At 39.7% G+C, this 19,356-nt stretch overlaps 1 protein-coding gene across 1 annotated transcript; it reads right to left on the minus strand.

Moving 5' to 3' along the window:
- Window positions 1–385: 385 nt before the first annotated feature.
- Window positions 386–12,091, minus strand: LOC127368565 (transforming growth factor beta-3 proprotein). The gene is made up of 7 exons (XM_051409496.1): window positions 11,277–12,091; window positions 6,259–6,422; window positions 4,658–4,787; window positions 4,425–4,532; window positions 3,770–3,935; window positions 3,456–3,609; window positions 386–2,303 (listed from the first exon to the last, which is right to left on the minus strand). Exons 1-7 carry the CDS (start codon window positions 11,620–11,622, stop codon window positions 2,145–2,147), a joined length of 1,227 nt encoding a protein of 408 aa, XP_051265456.1. The 5' UTR covers window positions 11,623–12,091; the 3' UTR covers window positions 386–2,144.
- Between the last annotated feature and the right edge of the window lie 7,265 nt (window positions 12,092–19,356).

Raw genomic sequence — 19,356 nt, forward strand, 5'->3', positions numbered from 1 at the left:
GAAAATAAAGAGATGCCTGCACATTAATATGTTCTGAAAATAAGAGTAATTGCTTTTTGCCTGGGAAAGCTGTTAAGCAACAATCCCTGAGAAAGAGAAGTTGAATTTATTACTCTGCTAGAAAAAAAGCCTCTGCACTGCGCCTGCAGGAAACAGGTGGGACTGGTGAGATTCAAGTAAGAAAAATTATGTTCATATGGAACCAAAACATTTGGAGAAAATAGCATTTTAAATGACATTTCAACATGGCAGACAAGACCAGTGGGTAAATTCATTATTTCCTATTTTGGAGTTAAATATTTTTACAGATCTATTACATTTGATTATTTAATAAATGCATTGTAATTGCTGGAGTGATTCTTAAGATTTAAAAAGGGCTCATACAGATTTTTGCATGTTGTGTTTTTAATAATAACCACGATCAACAAGTCAATCAAACAATGCCAAAAACGTCACCTAAATGTCATCTAAAGGCAAGATGACTCTGACCGGGTGAATGTCAAACAGTACAGGGATTCAGAATCGTTCTCCTTACTCTGAGAAAAATTAGGTCTAACTGTACATCCAGCCACCGTCATGTTATGACTTTTTTCCCCCCTCCCTCTTTATTTTTTTGTTCCATTAGGGCTTCATACTGTAAAAGAGCACCAAAACAAACAGAGACCGAGCAGAGGGAATGAAAGACTGCAGTGTTTTGGGAACACCGGAGTTCTGACTTCACATGCGATTCCTTATCAGCTGGCTGGAGTGAAGGGTGACAGGTGAGTTGACAGGAGAGTATGACTTAAAAAAAAAACAAGAAGTAAACAGCTGCATTTTTAAAGTCACATGACATTTCCTGTTATTGGTGGAGAAAAGTGCTCTGATTTAGTCCCCTTTTAATACAATAAGTCAAACTAAATTGCATATGGACAAAGCAGTTGCATATTCTATCTTAATCACAAGAAAATGTAACAGTAGCCATAGTTTCAAATAAAAGTGCTTCCACCATGGACAACGGAGATACACGTCAATTTATGCCCCAGTTAGTGAAACAATCACTATATGACAGTTGCATAACAGACCAAATCTGCTATTAATGTAAAAGAAATCTCATAAAAACATGTTGCATAACACGTGTTCTTTTCCAGTATATTCTTTGATGTCCCAGAAATAATTTGAACCTGTTAGGGGTAAGGACTTCCAGTGAATGGCAGTGTGCTCATGGCTAGTTTCCATCACAGTTCTTCCCTTCCATACAGGTCCCCACTTTTTCTCCTTCTTCTTCCTTTTCTTCTTCTTCATCATCCTCTTCTTCCATCCATTCTAATAGATGCACCGCAAAAAAAAGGCCATTGCTGCTGGCTGGCCAAAAATGAAAAGCTTGGCTCAACTTCTTTGTTCATTCACTTTCCATTGCAAATCCAACAGGCATTCTCTCAGCTCTCCTTTTCCCTGACCACAGCTATGGCTTTGGATACAGCAGCAAGTCTGTCCTTTCTCCTTTTGTGTTTGAAGATAATGTCCACTATTTAAAGGGAAGGGAAATTAAGTTCAAGGTAAAAATCCAGCCTGAAAAGGACTTTTTGACCATTCAGGAGAGCACAGCCTATATTTGACTATTAACAATGTCACCCCAAGGCTAGAAACAGGAAAGCTGCTCTACTGACAATGTAGAGACTGTGACTTAAGTAACACAAAGTAAGTCTCCTTCGTTCATTGTCCATAAAGCAGCTCCCGGTTGTTTCTTCTTTTTGTCACAGATAGTTTTGTACAGGGATCTCTGCAATCTAGCTTTAGTAGTGTGCTCTCAACCTTCACAAAGCTAGAAAGAAATATTTTAAAATCATACTTTGATTGCAAGATGAAGTTTGGTTTGGGCTGGAGTGAGTTATTATGAGGAAAATTACTACTTGTCATCCAGAACTGAGTGAGGGGGAGGGGAAAAAACAAAACAAGACAAAGAAAAAATGATGACCTCAAGTTTTTAGGAAAATCTGCACCCTTAACAATGAATGACCTCCAGAGTGGTGTTCAAATCTAAGCCAAGAGGCCACAGGGTCAGTCTAAGTATTTGTCACAGCTAAGAGTCCAAAAGTCAACGAGCATGGGTTTCGTCAGTATCTAGTAAAATCCTGCCATACTACCTCTTCTTTCATGTCTTCTCAGCTACACTTGCAAGACTTGACAATCATGTTGGAGAGCTGCTCCACTTTGGGGGTTCGTCCAGAGTAGTAGAGTATAGTGAGGGGTTCCAGGTCTTGAGGGACACAGCAGGGCGAGGCCGATGCCTCCGGATTCAGAGTGTTGTACAGGCTCAGCAGCTATTGGAAAGCACACAGAAGAGATCGAAAGTTACTTTCAATAAAGCATACAGTTGTATTATAGTCAGTGTCTGAATCTTGGCTAGTTTAAATCAGTGTAATAGCTAGACTCTGAGACTGATATACTTATCTATATGACAATCTAATATGCTTTGTTTCCACATTTTCTGCCAGATCAAGGTCTATAAAATAATGTTTGCTTGTCTAAAAGTTTTTTTTGGACACACAGCAGTGCTGAAACATACAGTGCATGTGCAGGCTCAGGAACCAAAACATCAAGTTAAAAGAAGTTAAAAATTAACCCTGTCACTAAGGCTATTGCAATTACCCCAATAATGAACGGGGAGAGGAGGGAGAGTGCAGGTAATTAGGACAAGCAGATACTGTTATAAAGCATTGTCCCACTGCACCCCCTACAAAATAATTTGCAAAAACAACAAAAATTAGGGTAATACCGCATACTGTGCTGTTGAGCCACACTTGTTACCAAGGTCAAGAATAAACTTTACACTCAACACTGTCAACAGTTTTTATAGGGACTATTTCTTCAGTAACACGTAGTTCCAAAGAAATCTGTTCACTGTCAGGAATAATTATTATTATCCAGAGCAAACAGGTCATGATTTATGGAAAGGCATGTTGATCTTGTGTGTCAATATGTTTAATATTCAGGTGGATTCAGGCTGATTCACTATCAGCTCTGAACACATGGTGCATCCTAAGTGTGAAGGACAGTGTGAATGTGAAGGGAAGTAAAACAATTACATAAATATTATAACAGTATATTATAACAATATTTTTTGTTGGTGGCACGTTATTTTTTCTGTGTCAATGTTCTCTCTCTATCTGGCTCCTCGATCGCAATTTGGATCAAGTCTAATTATTTATGGGTCCATTTTGGATTATTGTATGTCGGTCAGGATCAGACAGGTTTTCCATGGGTCTCAGATTGAGTCTAACGTTTTTGTCCTGTAAACACCTCTAGGTGGAGGCAGAGGTCTCAGAGGTGGATATCCTAAAATCTAGGCAAATAAAGCTAGAACTGTATGTCTACTTAACATTAGAATAAATTAAACTATGCTTTTGTTTTTTTCAATGTGGAAAGTTTCCCACGAACTCTCTTGTTTTGTATCTCTGTTAGGAACTTCTTACCGAGCTGTGTGTTGTATCTGAGCTCCTCAGGTAAGGGCAGGGCCCGGAGCAGTAGTTGGCATCATAACCACTGGGCTCATGGATCCACTTCCAGTCCAAGTCACGCCGGAAATCGATGTGGAGCCGGCGAACACAGCAGCTCTCCTCTGTGTTTCTGTGATGAGGATGCACAACAGTAGTGTAATCAGTCATATACCAAGTATGACAGTAATCAGCTTTTCACATTCAGGCAGTTATGAAATTTGAAGAATTTGATGAACTGACCCAAAGACTGTACAAGTATGTATGACTTATGTGACTTATGAATCCCTTACGAGAAACAGTAGTTTGTGTCCAGCGCTCTCTTGCGTCGGCGTGTGGACTGAGTGTCCAGGCGGTGGGGTGGGATCATCATGAGGATAAGGTGAGGCAGGTTCTGTTCCTTTTTCTTGTTCAGGTGATCCAGATCCAGGCGTTTGTGCTCCTCATCTCCATCCACGCCTTAATTATAGACATGATCGAGGTACACTTAAACCAACCATTTAGTGGCTTTTTTCCTTTTTTCGTAATTGCCCTCAATCTGAGCATACAATTTGCTAAATTATTGACTATAAACCTGCCATGCCTGTAATTCTTTTACACAATGCAGAAGAAAAAATAAGAAAAAAAAGGCTTTTGTCTGACAAATTGTTTCTAAAAGAACAAATAAAATATATGTCTGTTCTTAGTCTTTTGAGGCAAAAGTTTAATCGGGTAATGGTTCACCTTCAATATAAAGACAGCACTACCTATAATTAAACCACATTGTACCAAACTACCCAAAGTGATAAATACACAAATGATCTGATATTATTTGCCACAATTAAGGCAGACTTTAAACATGAATAAAGAAGATGGCAAGACAGCATTAACATTTGCAGAAATTAGATTAAAGGAACAACCAACACCTGGCATCAATAAGTTATAAGACAAAATGTCATTGAAGCCCACCTTTAAACTTCACCTCCAGCACCTCGTTCTCATTGTCAATGATGTCTCCATTTGGGTTGAAGGTGTGGCAAGGACAGTGCACACTGATTTCCAAACCCAGATTAGTTCCTGATGGCAAACAATTATGAAAAAGAGGGTTTTCAATTGAAGTATTCATTTAAAAAAGAAGCCCAAGTCAGCAAATCTCCTGCTATCGTTGTAGACTCAACAAATTACAGTGACCTCAGTCTCACCTCTGTTCATCAGCCATTCCCGCACTGTTTCAGTCACATCGAAAGAGACCCACTCTTCAGTACCTTTGGTTAGCACGTTCTTGGCTCCAATGTAGCGTTGTTTCCTAATGTGTTCATTTGGCCTCACAATCTGCAAAGCAATAACACGCGGTCACTCACGCTTTAACAAAATAACATGTAGAATAGAGTGAACACCAGACAGGATGAGAAGAAGAAGATGTCATTTGTTAAACTCATGTCTTTGTTGTAATTATCTAATTAGAGTTTTGATAACTTGTAATGAATTATGTTATGAGCTAAGATAATTACATGATGATTACAGCATGCAAGAAAAAGTGAATAAAAGGGACATTAGATTCAATAAGGCCACTGAAATGATTGAGTCTGCAGAAATGCTAGCTTTAAATTCATGTCATGTTTGTGTCCACCAAATGAATGTAAGTCCAATATTCACTCTTCTTTTAGCTCTGTTTTTCTCTCCTGGTGGAAATATGTGGCTCTTAAGTTTACTAGCTGTTACTTTCTTCAGCAGCTAGCTAGTTGCTTGCCTTGTCTGTACTGAATGTTGTTTTTGGCTCAGTAAGAAAGAATTTATTAAAGCTTGCTTGCTGAAAACAGGTGCCTGGTGGAAAGTTGTGCAGAGTTGGATGTTAATTCTCTGTGGGTTTTGTCACTGCATGCAACCGCTTTTACATTACACCTAGTTTTTTTTATTCTTTCACAGTATAAAAATATTGATTTAGTGACATTGCGAAGTGCTTTTGGTTAAAAGGAAACTTGGTGGTTGTTCTGTGTGTTCAGTGGGAGCACCTAACATAGCCTAAAGGTAGTGCTAATGCTAAGTTATAACTCCTGACCTGTCTTTCAGGTCATGCCTTGTGTCCAGAGTAAAACAACAATACACATTTATTATTCCCATCTGGATGAAAAGTAGTAAGTAAATCAAGAATTACTCTGTCCTGTATTCCCCTTAGTAAAATGTTCATAATGTTGGTAAAATGAGACATGGGTTTGTCTGCACATTGCTCCTGATTGTCTGCATATGGTGGTATTTTTTATTATTTTATTTAAATAATTATCTTTGTATTGGACCGTTAATGCAAAGGATATTATGCCTGAATAATAGGGACCTGATGACATTAACTCCAACTTAGAGATGTTGTATCATATTATCACTCAGCACACCCTTTGTTACAGCTTAATAAACTTTGCATATGGTTTTGAGGACTTAATGTAAAAGACCTCTACATAACCAAAATGAGGGCCATATTCTTTCTGGGCTGCCAGGATCCCTGTCCCGATTCTGCAAACATTCTGCAGGCCTGTTGAGCTTTTTGGCTTTTGGTCTGGCTGTCACCCACGTCTGCAACCACAATCTGATTATTGTTGGCTCTCTTTGTCAATTAGGGCTTGAAATCATGTGGTGGAGAACAACTAACCAGCTTATGTAAGATGCGTTCTTGACAGACTAGAACTGAACTATCTAGTAACAAAGATTATATTTAAGTAAAGACAGACTTTTAAAACTCTGTGCTGCCTTGACTGTGAGCTTTGCCTTTTTGATCTTGGTAGAAGGACAAGGAAACGGTACCTTTACGCACCTGGTAGAGCTCAATCCGCTGTTCATTCCTCTTGGCGCTTTGGTTTGGCATCCTCAGCGCTCGAAACTCTGCTCTGAAGAGGTTGGTTGAATTCCTTTCCATGGCGGAGACGTTGAAGCGGAAAACCTTGGAGGTGATGCCTTTTGGGCAGTAGGACAGATCATCTGGAACAGAGAGAATAAAATAAAAGTTTTGTGAGAGAACAGGCTTAGTCATTCTTATCAGGATCTGATGCAATAGTAGTGTATGTCTAAACACAGACATCACCTCTGGGTAGCATAATCACAGAAGCTTGATTTGTGACTTCCTTCTTATGAGAGTTGAAATGAAACATTCACAGGTAGGCCTGTTTCTCAGCAGACATTATGAGTAGGAAAAACCCAGGTTTATAGTCCGTTATATTTAACCACAGTCCCAGTAAACCATGACAGTGTGACAGTGAGCCAGCATACACAATACCAGGACCCTGAAACTGAAGCAGCTAAATGGAATTCAGCCATCATTTATTTTGTTATTTAAAAGACTAGGAACAAGGTGTTGCTACCATAAAACAAAGCTTGCTGTTTTGTGGAATTATATCTGATTCATGTTTGCAGTTGACATCAAAAGCTGTGAATGTATTATTAATAATATATTATTAATGGTTATTGATTTGTCTGACAATTATTTTCTCTTTTAAATCGACTGATCGTTTCGTTTATGATGTCAGAAAATAATCTCCTAAACCCTAGGATAATTTAATGAATTGCAGAAGCAACAAATATTCGTTTTAATCAAATATATTAAATATAAATAAGATAAAGAAAGCAGCAAATCCTCATAATTCAGTAGCTGTAACTTGTGAATTTTAGCCATTTTTGCTTAAACAAACACTTAAAAGGATTAACTGATATTTAAAAGAAAGTTGCAGAAAGTTTAAAAAAATACTTTTCTGGCTGAGCTACTTGGTGAGGGAGGCATCAGTTGGGAGAGTCTTTGGATCAAACTGTTATCCACTTGATGCCCGAGTAATTTCAGTCATGCTCCAAAGAGGTACAGTACTTTTGTTAACTGAGTTGGCAGCAGACGTAATAATTTCAAACTCTAGATGGCAATGCAATGGTTACTTTTTCTGTTTTTGACATATCGTATTGCTTCAGACGTGTTGAAATAATGCGATACTTTAATAGGAATATAATGGCATGGATTTACAGCAAATGTTTCTTTTACACACGAGAGGACTTAAAATCCATCCACACCTAAAATATGATCTTGTGTTTACTGACTCTTTAATGGCTGGCACAAAGTTTATCAGCCCACAGTGAATGATTAGTGTGGTTGCCTTGCCTTATCAAAATTCTTCAGTGTTTCTCTTACACATTTTGTCTATATTTGGTGGAAATAGAAATGTTGTAATTGAAATAGCAATATTATTGAGCTGAGTATGACTTCACCTCCCTGGTATCTGCGTATCAAAACCCTCGCTATCCTCGGTCCCACTGACAACTTTTTGGACCCAAACCCCTTTCTGACCATGATGACTTCTCCACAACCCAACCTCAGTCATTGACATATGCCAGATTCTGTATGCGTACCATGCTATAAAAGGAAATCTTTCCGATGTTTGCAGTCCAGCTTCTCAATGCAGTAATTTGCCAGTCTTCCAGCAGCTTTCTGCTTCATTTGCACCTGTCACGGATTTGTGTTGGTTCACAGAGCTGCCTCAGATCCACCAAAGGTCAACAGTTTACCTTCAAAAACCATCAAAAAGTGAGTGTGTGTTTGCCCACATTAACCGAGGGAAAGAGAGTGATGTCCCTGTCTCAGAGTCAAAAATTTATAAGCCAGACTTCTGGTCCTGTTATACCACAACGGACAACACCCTAAGGCTGTGTCTTCGTAACACTGGCTTCACTGACAGTCTGCCATTTCTACTTGATCTTAAAGGAATAATTTGTCACTTTCTTGCCGAGAGTAAGAGAGAGAAGATGAGAACGTTGACATCACTCAGTTGAGCAGTAAATATGAAGCTACAGACAGCAACCAGTTAGCTTAGAGCAAAGACTGGGAGCACAGGGAACAGCTAGACTGGCTCTTTCCAAAGGTAACAAAATCAGCCAACCAGCATCTGGCTAGGATAAAGGCCTCTAAGTGTTGAAACATGTTGTATGTGACAAGAAGACTCACCGGACTGTTACCAAGACCGCTTTGGATGCAGAAATGCTAATCAGAGTGCATTGACAGCATCCGTCATGTCAGCAAGTGGCCCAAAATGACATACGTTAAAGTAACAACCATAGTAATTATGACGGGAGCAAAAGAGCAAGTCATGTGACAGTATTGTAGGGCGACAGAGTTCAAGTAGAGGAGGGGTTGGGTGGATGAATGGGGCAACAAATTATGCTTCTATGTGTCGTTGCAAAAGACAAACTACGTATTGTTTCATTTGGAGGACTTGTTGGAGAGAAATTTGACACCTCTTCTGAAAAATATGATAAAGAGGCTTTGGATTAGTTACCATCTGTACATTTTCAGACAGTACTAAACTGATTAAGACAAAAAGTGAGGAAATTATATGAAGCACATAATTTGTGTGGGACGACGCGTTTGTCATTTGCTTTGATGCTTAAGTTGTTTACAAGAGGACTGAAAGCAACATAAGACAAAATGTGTTTGTAAAAATACACCTGTCATCAGGTGAGATTCCGATCCACAATATTTTAAGTAAAACTCATATATGGTTTGAGTTTCGATGGGAAAGGAGACTACAGAGGGGTGACTACCGACAGAGAGGTGGTGGCATCAGGGCCAGAGTAGCATATTTTTAGATGGATTTATTTTATCAGCAGTCAGACAGAAAAAACAACAATACTGATAATTTGAAAAATTATGAATATTGGATCTGATAATCGAGCAGGCCAATAATTGGTCCATCCTTAAACAAGATATTGAGTCAATCTGCTGGTACGCTATTTTGCTTTACTGTAATTTAACTGAAGAAAATAGTTTTCCCCACCAGAGTAGAATAAGAAGTCTAGCACAACGAATCTATAAAATTGTTCATCTTGACTGCGCCAGCATATGAAAATCACATTAACCAGTCTCAGTGAGCAGGCTCAGTGTATGCATGTGGATATACAGGGTATTGACAAAATGCATATTTCCAAGTATGACATAATCTTGGACACATAAGAACACTCTGCCATGCCAATACCACAGTTTTAAGATTGAAAAGTAAAAACATGGAGAATATTATGAGCTTGTCGACATTTTAAGTATCTGAAGTAGAGATGTTGACTAGGTCACACACACATACAGGTACTTATGTGTCAGGTCAGCACTTATGCTATTATAGTGATTTTATGTCATTTTCCCGTTCTGGTTTTTCAGCTAATCACATCAAAATCTGGCATGAAGACCATAAAATGACAGTAAAAGAAACTGTGATCTTCACCCAACTGTTAGAAAAAAAGTACATGTATGTAAATCTGTCTTACATCTTTGTATTTAAAGCTCTGTTGCTCTGGAACCACCACACCAAATCAAGGCACCTACTGCCTGGCGTTTTTGTCAAAACCATTTTGTGAGATTCAAAACAGAACATTGCTGAGGGAAAATAGGTCTTTTGAAAAACACCTGTTGATTTCAAAGGGACTGTGATGCAATGATCTTGGCTTTGCTTTAGACCATGAGGCCCTCTTTGGCTCTTCCACACGCACAGCATTTATCCTATTCTACTTTCTCAGTAATCCAGACTCAGTCGAACCACATGCTGTATGAATCTCCCTCAAGTGCTGACACATGTCCCTCTCATCACAGGTTTCCACTTCCAGTTCATAGCTTTTAATTCTATAGAGGAAATAGTTGTGAGTTAGAGTAGTAGAGGTTCAGCACAAATCCCACGGACTAAAAATAATGTGAGCCTAACAGGCCTGTTGCTGATAATTTTAACAAATATTTCACAAACCCAAATAAACCTCGTTATTAACCAAGCAGTGAAATGTTATCTAATGTTACCTAGTGGCGATAAAATGATGGCACAGTGGAATCATTCAGGTTTAAGGGGATGAATGCCGGCTCAGTTTCACACTCAATTTAGCTAAGTTAAACCTGAGCAGCGCAGTAAATGATCTAATGCTCCTGGGCCACCCGTGTGGGTAATTCACTTGCCAAGACGGGCAGTGGGGTCACTTTAAGCTCCAGCTCAGCGTGGAGGTGGGTGGTAGTGATGTGTCAGTGTATGCAAAGGTTTCACGGGACCCCACTCCTCCTCCTCCTCCGCCTCCTGTAAAGTGAGACTCCAGGGGAGAGAGGGATCCCTTCTATCCAGGCTCACGGGGAGGTCCTTCCATCATCTAACTTTTCCCTGTCCACCTCTGTTAACTTTTCCTACTCCTTCTCCTAAAGGCATCCCCATCCGCCTGGGCAGATGTCCCTCTCATTTGGGCCTGACTGGAAAGGAAGTGGGAACATCTGGGGAGAAGGACAGGATCCATGGAGTGGGGAAAAAAAAAAAAAAAACAAGGGGAGGAAGAGTGGAGTCAGGAGTAGGAGGAGAGTGACTTTCCTGGAACACTGGTGCAAGGTTTAAACAGGTTGGTGAGCACTACAGTAACAAAGCACATCCTCCAAGCACAGGGCAAGCACACCCTTCAGTTTCACTATGTGCAGATATCTAGAATTTAGGATCCTTCAACAAAAGGAAAATAGTAGATGTATTTTTTTAACGAAGTAATTTAACTTTTTTGGTGAAAAATATCATATCAGGCACAATTATTCAAACAGTATTTCTTTATCTTAAACCAGCTGGGGGGATCTTTAATGTACAGCAGATCAAAAACTAGGGGATAAAAATAGGTGCTGGGTAACAAGCTATAAATATCGCTAATGTTTACCGGTGACACAGGAACCTAGCTGTTGTTTAGAGATTGGAGCGTCTTACCGGGGGGCTCCTCATTTGGTGCGTAATTGCGCACTACGGACCCACTGAAAGGAGAAAGTGATAGAAACTTAGCTGCCCGAAAAATTGTAATACTTACTGCTTTCTGGCGGTCCGTAGACCATGTTGAATTTGTATATCTCTTTGGCATAGTACTCTGTCTCTGTGTTGTCCTGGCCGCAACTTTGCTGCCGATCCCTCCTAAGCTCCTCCAGTAGCTCCTTGGTGCTGTTATACAACGCCTGGATTTGATAAGGGATTTTACTCGGTCCGAGGGAGTGTGGAGGACTCGTCAATCGGAGTTTGCTCAAAATCTGGCCCCGTATCGCCTCGACCCTCTTCCTTTTCACATGGTCGATATCCACGGTGGCACAAGTTGACAGAGACGAGCTCAAAGTCGCGCAGTTGAGGAGGAGGACAAACAGTAAAGCCTTACCCAAATGCATCTTTCTCTCTGCATTTGGTTCGCTTTGGGTCAGTTAAAATGTGCAGATTCACGGGCGAGGACTGCCAAGGTCAGTGTCAATTAGCCCTTCAACTCAAACTGATAAGCCCTGCTGTCGTTTCTTTCAACTTTCCTCGGGAACTAGTGATGAAGATGGCAGTCCCTTTTTGCTATCAGCAGAAATCCAGGTTTGTGTTCGCCCATGAGACATTACTCAATTCAAAGTCCCGAACAACAGAAAACGCTCCGCATTTATGAGATTTATCCGTCACAAATATATCTGTAGGAGCAAACGGACTTTTCTTTTGCATTCTTGTGCTCAGTCCGGTGGATTTAAGTGGTCCCACAGCTTGGCATATTTCTCCTCTTTTCTGTCTCATTAAAATCTAGTGCCTCTTTATTGTCTCTGAGGAGGCAGACCGCAGGCTGTCAGGTTAACGAGGTATATGCGACTTTGAGCGGTCGGTATGGCCTCACATGTTTTTTTATACGACTGGTTTTCTGACGTTTGATGGAGGAGGGACCGCAGGCACCCGGGAGAGCCCGAATCATAACAGGGCTCACTGCGACGCACCAGGCATCAACTGTGACATTACAAACATGTAAAATAGCCAACTGTTTTATTTTATCAACACGTCAATCATATGAAAGTTGGAAAGTTTTCAGGGGTTTTTTTATATACTGGTCAGTTTGTTCTTTATTAAGGCGTCTGAAGGGGAATACATATCTGGTCTTGTGGCCCTTCTTTGCCAAAATATACATTTTTATTAATAGAATGCATTGTGATCTTACAGAGGTCTCAGTTGACGTCTCTTCTGGTCATCTTTACTGTATTGTAGGTGGCCTGGGTCGTGCACCATCTAGTGGGAAGTTGTAGATCTCGCAGGTGCCTGCTATGTCTGACAGTATCTGAGTTGAATAAGTTCTCCTTTTGTTCCTCCTTTAGCCATTAAGTTCCTCTCAGAGTCTTATAATATTGTACTTTATTAATGATGATGCTGTTAAGATGTGTATTTTCTTCTGAAACATAAAAGCTTAACGTATGTCTTTGAGGCTGATTCAAGGACAGCAGTTTGAAGGGAAATATAGATCCACAAAACAGAACTTGATATATATTAATATATTTAAGTATATAGTTAAGATAAGGTAGTTAAGGTAAGTATATATTGTGTCTTAAACTTGCTTTGGACAAAAGAGAGTTTAAAATGAGTATTTGTCTGAAAATATACTATTTCTTTAGCAGCAATCACAATAACTGATTTTTACCCATACACAAAATCCAAACAAATCATATCTGATAATTAACAGCTGGGTCCTTTGTCTGCTCTTCCTTTAGCTGGAGATGTCTTACAAAGACTCACATAATACATATTGTGTAGTCAGAAACGACTCTCAAACAATTTCAGACTTCACGTTCTGGCGACATGATTGCATGACTGTTCAAAATAACCAAAGTGTCTTCAGTCTGTGCAGATTTTCCCATGCCCTCTGCAAACCACCATCCACACAAAATTAATTTTTCTGCACTGATGTCTGAAGGTTTATTTGCAGGCCCTTAAGTTACTTTATATTTTTGATTCCCTCCCCCCCTCCACAGTCTGTTTTATCTCTATTCATAGACCATATCCACATTCTCAGACCTATTTTAGGTCAAAGCTCACTCAACCACTGGAGGCCCCGTACCCAAACATGGGGTCTGGTATTTCACTATGTTTCTTTTGCCCACCAGTTTGCTCAGCAAGAATGATTTTGTAGAATGTCCAAACTTGGTAAATATTTGGCTTCATATCATGAATCATATGCCCAGGTGCCTGTGTGCACTATATTCATACACAACACATTTGATTTATTTTGCTAGTTTGCTGTTTTTTGTTTTTAAATGTGAATGAAAATGAATCTCTTTATACATGCTCATGCATGTCTGATACATGACATTGTTATTAAATGTCCTCTTGAAAAAGCATGATAGGATTCATTTTAACATGTCTGTGAAAACTGATGTCTAAATTTCTTTTCAGTTGAATCAGCAGTTTTTCTGCTCCATTGTGCTGTTAACGTAGGAGAAAACTAAAAGCTCTAAATCTCTAAAATCAAGCTCCTGAGTATCTGTTGTCGTTGATGCCTCAGTCATAGGAACAGCATTGTTTTTCTGTTTATTGTTTGGGAATTGGTTTCCAGTAATGTCGCTCCGAGCTTTGGCTGAATTGTCTTCATTCATGACTTTGGCTCAGTGATGTGACAGCGCTCCAAACCCAAAATGGGCGTTTTAACTTTTTGCACGATTCAAAAATGAGCAGGGAATGAGATGTCTTCATAGCCAATGTGGAACTATTTCTATTAGATTGTCTCAAACTTCCCTACAGTACTACTGCATACATTATTGCATTGCATTACAGCTTATCTTCAAAGATTAAAAATAATTTTATGGAAGGGTTAAGGGAACTAGTAAAGACAAAGCATTCCTTTCTAATGTGTAACACTTTTGTCTTTTGTGAAATATTATCTTCTTTTAGTAAATCATTTCCAGTTTGTGTGGCACACCTCAGTGAATACACCTTTACTTAATGTGTCTTATTTAAATCTCCTTTCTATAGATCAACACTGTGTAGCAGTTCACACCCCTCTGTAAACTGAACATTTACTTGTTTTGATGGCATAAAGAGGTTTCTCGTTCTGTTTCTGTGTTGCTGTCGTTTCTGTCTCATTCTTTGGCAATTACTGTAATGTTGGCAGTTCTCCATTAAGCCAGCAGGTGATGCTGCTTAACAAACAATGTCTGCTGTCTGTGTCTGTGTACTTGCACAAGAGCAGAAAGTCAACATCTTAAACATCTTAAAAGGATCATGTTATATAAAAATGTACAATCAGTGGCTTCTTTATTAGTTTGACCGCTAAAATCTAATGCAATTCAATACACAGTCATAAATTGAGGAAGTGTTTATTTAATGCTTAATTAAAGAGATTTTAGAAATCCTACAACAGTATTTTGTACGTGAAATAAATTCCTAAGGGGAAATAAATTATGTATTTTTTGTGAAACATTTAGTTGTAATATCATTTCTGCTAATTCAATTAATGAAGCAGTTCCTTAATTTAAAAATATACAGCATTATGTGTGAACCTGTATCAGATGTATTAAATTATTAGTATTAGTATTAAATGACTCATCATCATTATAATCAGTACAGTACAGTACATCCTCTCTTTAGTCATATCAGAAATGTAAAAGAACAAGGCAGAATTAAGATAGTGAAGTTTGTGTGAAGAGAGTAAAAGGGGAGTGAGTCTTCATCAGGAGGCCATACACACACACACACACACACACACACACACACACACACACACACACACACCATCACATGGACTTTGTCTGGTGCACAGAAATTATGTCATCCCGCACACACTGACACACACTCACACACACGTTGTATTAAACTGTCTGGGGATTCCTAGACATGATCCCAGACATCACCATCAAAGTTCACTTTTACTCCAAGCGTCCTCCAGTGATTACCTCACTGCTGGGTCAGGTTTTAGTGAGTCATTCTCCGGCAATCTCTCCGTCTCGCACAACACACGGAAAAGGAATGCAGCTACAGACCAGAGGATGAAAACAAAAACACATGCTGGTAGCCATACGGAGGAATATGTCCTCTTTTATTCCCCGTAATGTAGGTTACATTCCTGCTCACTGTACTTGTCAGAGTAGTTACTGCAGCTGTAGTGCTGAACCTCTTCTAGCGACTGTTGTGTTGTTACAGTTTTTAAGATTTTATTGTGGTTCTACTGAGCAGACAGACTTCACCATTTGACCACATAAACACTGTCAGACTGCTTAAGACTGGCTAGACGGAGTCAGACAAACCCCAAATACTAAGCAGCATCCTGCCAGATTTCCCTACTACAGCACACTGACAAGCCAGCGCAGTAAAGTCTGCTTCGTCTGGGGGTAACAAGCCTATGAGTCATACTTGGGAGTCAGTTGGATAGGAATGCTAACAGGAGACCCCTAAAACCCACACCAGCGGAGACAATGATGTGTATATGTCATAGCCATACAACTCAAATGACTCATTTGATTCGTCCACCATCTGTGTTAGTCATCGGTTGTCTTAATACATGTACATAGGAAAGGAATACCACGCCGGCTAGACGATGACTTAAGGTGAGATCACGTGGATCCAACAAAAGCTTGTCTGTCACTTTGTTATTATTGTGTCTGAGTTTGATGTCTTTTCTTTGCTGCAGTCTTCCAGTACAATTCTTAAGTTGATTACATATCCGTGCAGGTAAAGGCTTTTGTCTGTGTTGGTATACTCAAAATCTGTATTCTGCCTTTTCTGAACTCCTCTGAAGTCTGAATAGCAGTTACAACCCTTTTCTGCTACCATTTACTGACCTCTGATTTAAAACAAACAAACAAGCAAAAAACACTAAAGCAAGACTGTGTGACTTTTAAAAAAAGAAAAATCATTTTCCTCCTCTGACAAATGAAAAGTTTAATTTATAAGCAATAAAACGCACCACTGCTCAATTCAACCCTCTCAGGGGTGTTGCTGCTACAGCCTTATTGGTCTCACATGACCAGTAGCTTATGCTGGTTAACTTTAGTGAGATATTGCTCTATAACGGACATTACTAAGTCATTTTGTTAACTTTATGAATCCTCTTGTCACTTGTTGCAGCAATGGATGCTGTAAAACAACAAAAAGTTACATAATCTCACTTTAAGTAATGGTACTGCAGCACAGAAACTCTGGCTCTTGTTCCTGTGGAGGTTACCTGTAAGTCTCTCTTGACAAAAACATCTGCTAAATGAATATAATGTAAATGGTATATGTATTTTACATGTTACCTTTTTTTTGGCCACTAGGGGGCAGAAGACCTTCAAATCAGCTGAGAGATGCACATCCCTCACATGGCTAAGGTGTTGGCAACCATGCAGGAGACATGGAGGGACGTCCACATCCTGTTGGAATCGACTTTTATCTGGTGAATGTAAGTCCAATATTCACTTTTGTTCACTTTTACATCTGTTTTGGTTTCCAACATCTCCTAATCAGAATATCTGGTTGGGTCTTAGCATACTAGTTGCTTGACTTTCTTCACCAGCTTTGTCTGTTTGCCGCTGCTTTAACCAGAGGTTCTTTACTGAAAACAGGGTTGATGGGAGGAAAAAGACAAAAGTATGCAGTAAACTGAACATGTTTATTTCATTTTTAAAAATGAAAACATTGATGAATTGAGTTTTGCAAAGAAAAGTGCTGAAAAAACACTTTTCGCCCCAAATATGTACATTTAACTGTTTATTTTTCCTCCCTAAAAAATCACCTTGTCATTTGTTCTTCCTGGCTTTCTGGCTACCGTGGTCGTAGCTGTGGTCTTTGGCAGGCCTCCATGACGGCTTGCTCCCATAAGACGGTATATTGTGGCGGCCTGATGTCACAGAGGTGAAGACTGTTCACTTTACATCTGGGTCTAAAGGGGTGGTGATCTGCTGAGTTAAGGCCTTTTTGGAAAGCAGAGGACAAGGTGTCATTGGGCCCCTGCATGAATATGAAATAGCAACGTCCATGATGTTGATTCACACTCCAGACAAATACTGTCAAAGCTAAGGCTAAACACACTTAGCATTTTTTGATTAGCACTCAGTGTGAGTAAGACGGGAGAAAGTTGCTGCGCTCAGTGATGTTTGTTGTGATTACTAATGGCAAGGGTTTGTGCAAATGATTGATGGCAAGAAGCTGTCAGCGAATTCAAGTTATGATTCAGCTCAGTTTGATCATGTTACCAAACCATGAGGGATTCTTTTTCAGTGACTTAACTTTCTTCAGTTCAAGTGTTGTTTTTGTGCTGTTTCAGACTAAAGTATGCAGCTTCCACCAATATATTTAGCTGTAGTGAGTAAGGACCGAGAATAAGGAAGGAAAACGAGTCTTATAGTCCTTCTCTGGCTCATCCTTGATCTACATATGGAATTTTAGAGAAAAACCACATCAGGCCTTTTTCCACTTCCCTCCAACTTTAACCCTCCACACCCCCACCTCTGTATTCCCGTAAGTGCTGCAAGTTGGATAATGAGGAAATTGACTTTTGGAATCGCGGCAGCATTGGCATGCGTGGCAGAGAAAGTGTCAAAATAACAGAGAAAACAAAAAGGAGCTTTACTGGAAGTTGTCCACTTAAAAACAGACATTGGACAGTAGATATGGAAGGCCAGAGGTTAATGTCTGTTTTCTGGTTTGGACAAGAACAATGATAATGTGCAGCTACTCTCTCTGAAACATAGACATAATGTAGGTTTGTGCTCACACATACATTTGTAGCATGCACGCAAACACAATGGTAATGTGTATGTACACACACACACACACACACACACACACACACACACACATAGACACTCACACATACACACTCACAGCACTGGCCAGGTTAGTGCTGGCCTCCTCATGCAGAGTCTAGACAGGAAGCTGGTCCATGCCAGATTAGGGATTTTCTCCCTCACACCCTCACACTATTACATACACACACACACACACACACACACACACACACACACACACACACACACACACACACACACACAGATTACACTGCTGACAGTCATCTTCTTTCAATATGTCTGTGTGTATTGTGTGCTTGGATGTGTGTCAGACAGAGGGAAAAGAGAAACAAAGGGAGGTAAAAGCAGAGAGACTTGGTGACAGAGCCCTGTGTATACGTAGATTTGTGTGTTTATGTGCTTGTCTGTCTTTGTTTTGCACAACAACAAAAAACCTCAGCCACAAAGAAACAGATTCCGTGTCAGAAGCTTTTTTTAAACTCTATTACTCATTTTCGTTGACTTTCCACCCATTGAAATGATGAGTCTGAGGCACAGTGTGAAAAGTTCAACTTGTCCTTCCCAGGTACAGGGGCGCACTGTATCCTGTAGTGCTTAGCTAAATTAAACCGAGCCCCTACTGTTCTCATCTGCTCACCTGTAGCCCCTGCCAGGCCCGGCCATGACCTCTGAACCCACACAGATGGGTCTGCATAATAAGACACGGGCACACACGGCTAAGTGCCATCTTTGACATGTTTGATGGGTAGCTATATAGGACTAGGAAAGTCTGAATACTGTATGTATTGGAATGCTAATGTATTGACCTTTCTGAGCAGGTGAGGGCGTGTGTGAATGTGTGTGTATTTATATTTCTCTGTGTGGGTTTGACTGAGCTTTTAGGTGTAAATACAGATGCTAATAGAAGTGTGTACTTGTACTGTACACAATCTTTGTCTCTCTGTGTGTTGTTGGCCAGAGGCCAATGGCCCCCGTGCCCTGTGTATGGCAGGTTGGGCTGTACTTTTCACTCTTGCTGTATGAATATGCATGGCCTCCTGGCTTGTTAGACATGGCAGTATAGATATGGATTATAAAGAGCTTTCTTAAAATGTTACATATAGCTGAAACTGTGTTTGAATTTGCCATTGTCAAGGGAAGAAAACAAACATTTTTCTTTAAGAAATAGTACAGTTTGGGGTGAATTTTACAGTAAGTATAATGACATTATGAAATTTGTATTGTATTGACAGAATGAATGTTGAACAAGTTGCTGCTCCCGTAGACTTCCAAGAATTTACAGAAATTAGTATGAAACAAAACTGTGAAATAAACAGTACATTTTCCCCTAACTGGACCCTTTCAGTCTTTCAATTTGGAACATCCCTGCTGTGAAAAATATATAATATA

This window comes from Dicentrarchus labrax, unplaced genomic scaffold, assembly GCF_905237075.1.
Source record: "Dicentrarchus labrax unplaced genomic scaffold, dlabrax2021, whole genome shotgun sequence".
In the NCBI taxonomy this organism is placed as follows: domain Eukaryota; kingdom Metazoa; phylum Chordata; class Actinopteri; family Moronidae; genus Dicentrarchus; species Dicentrarchus labrax.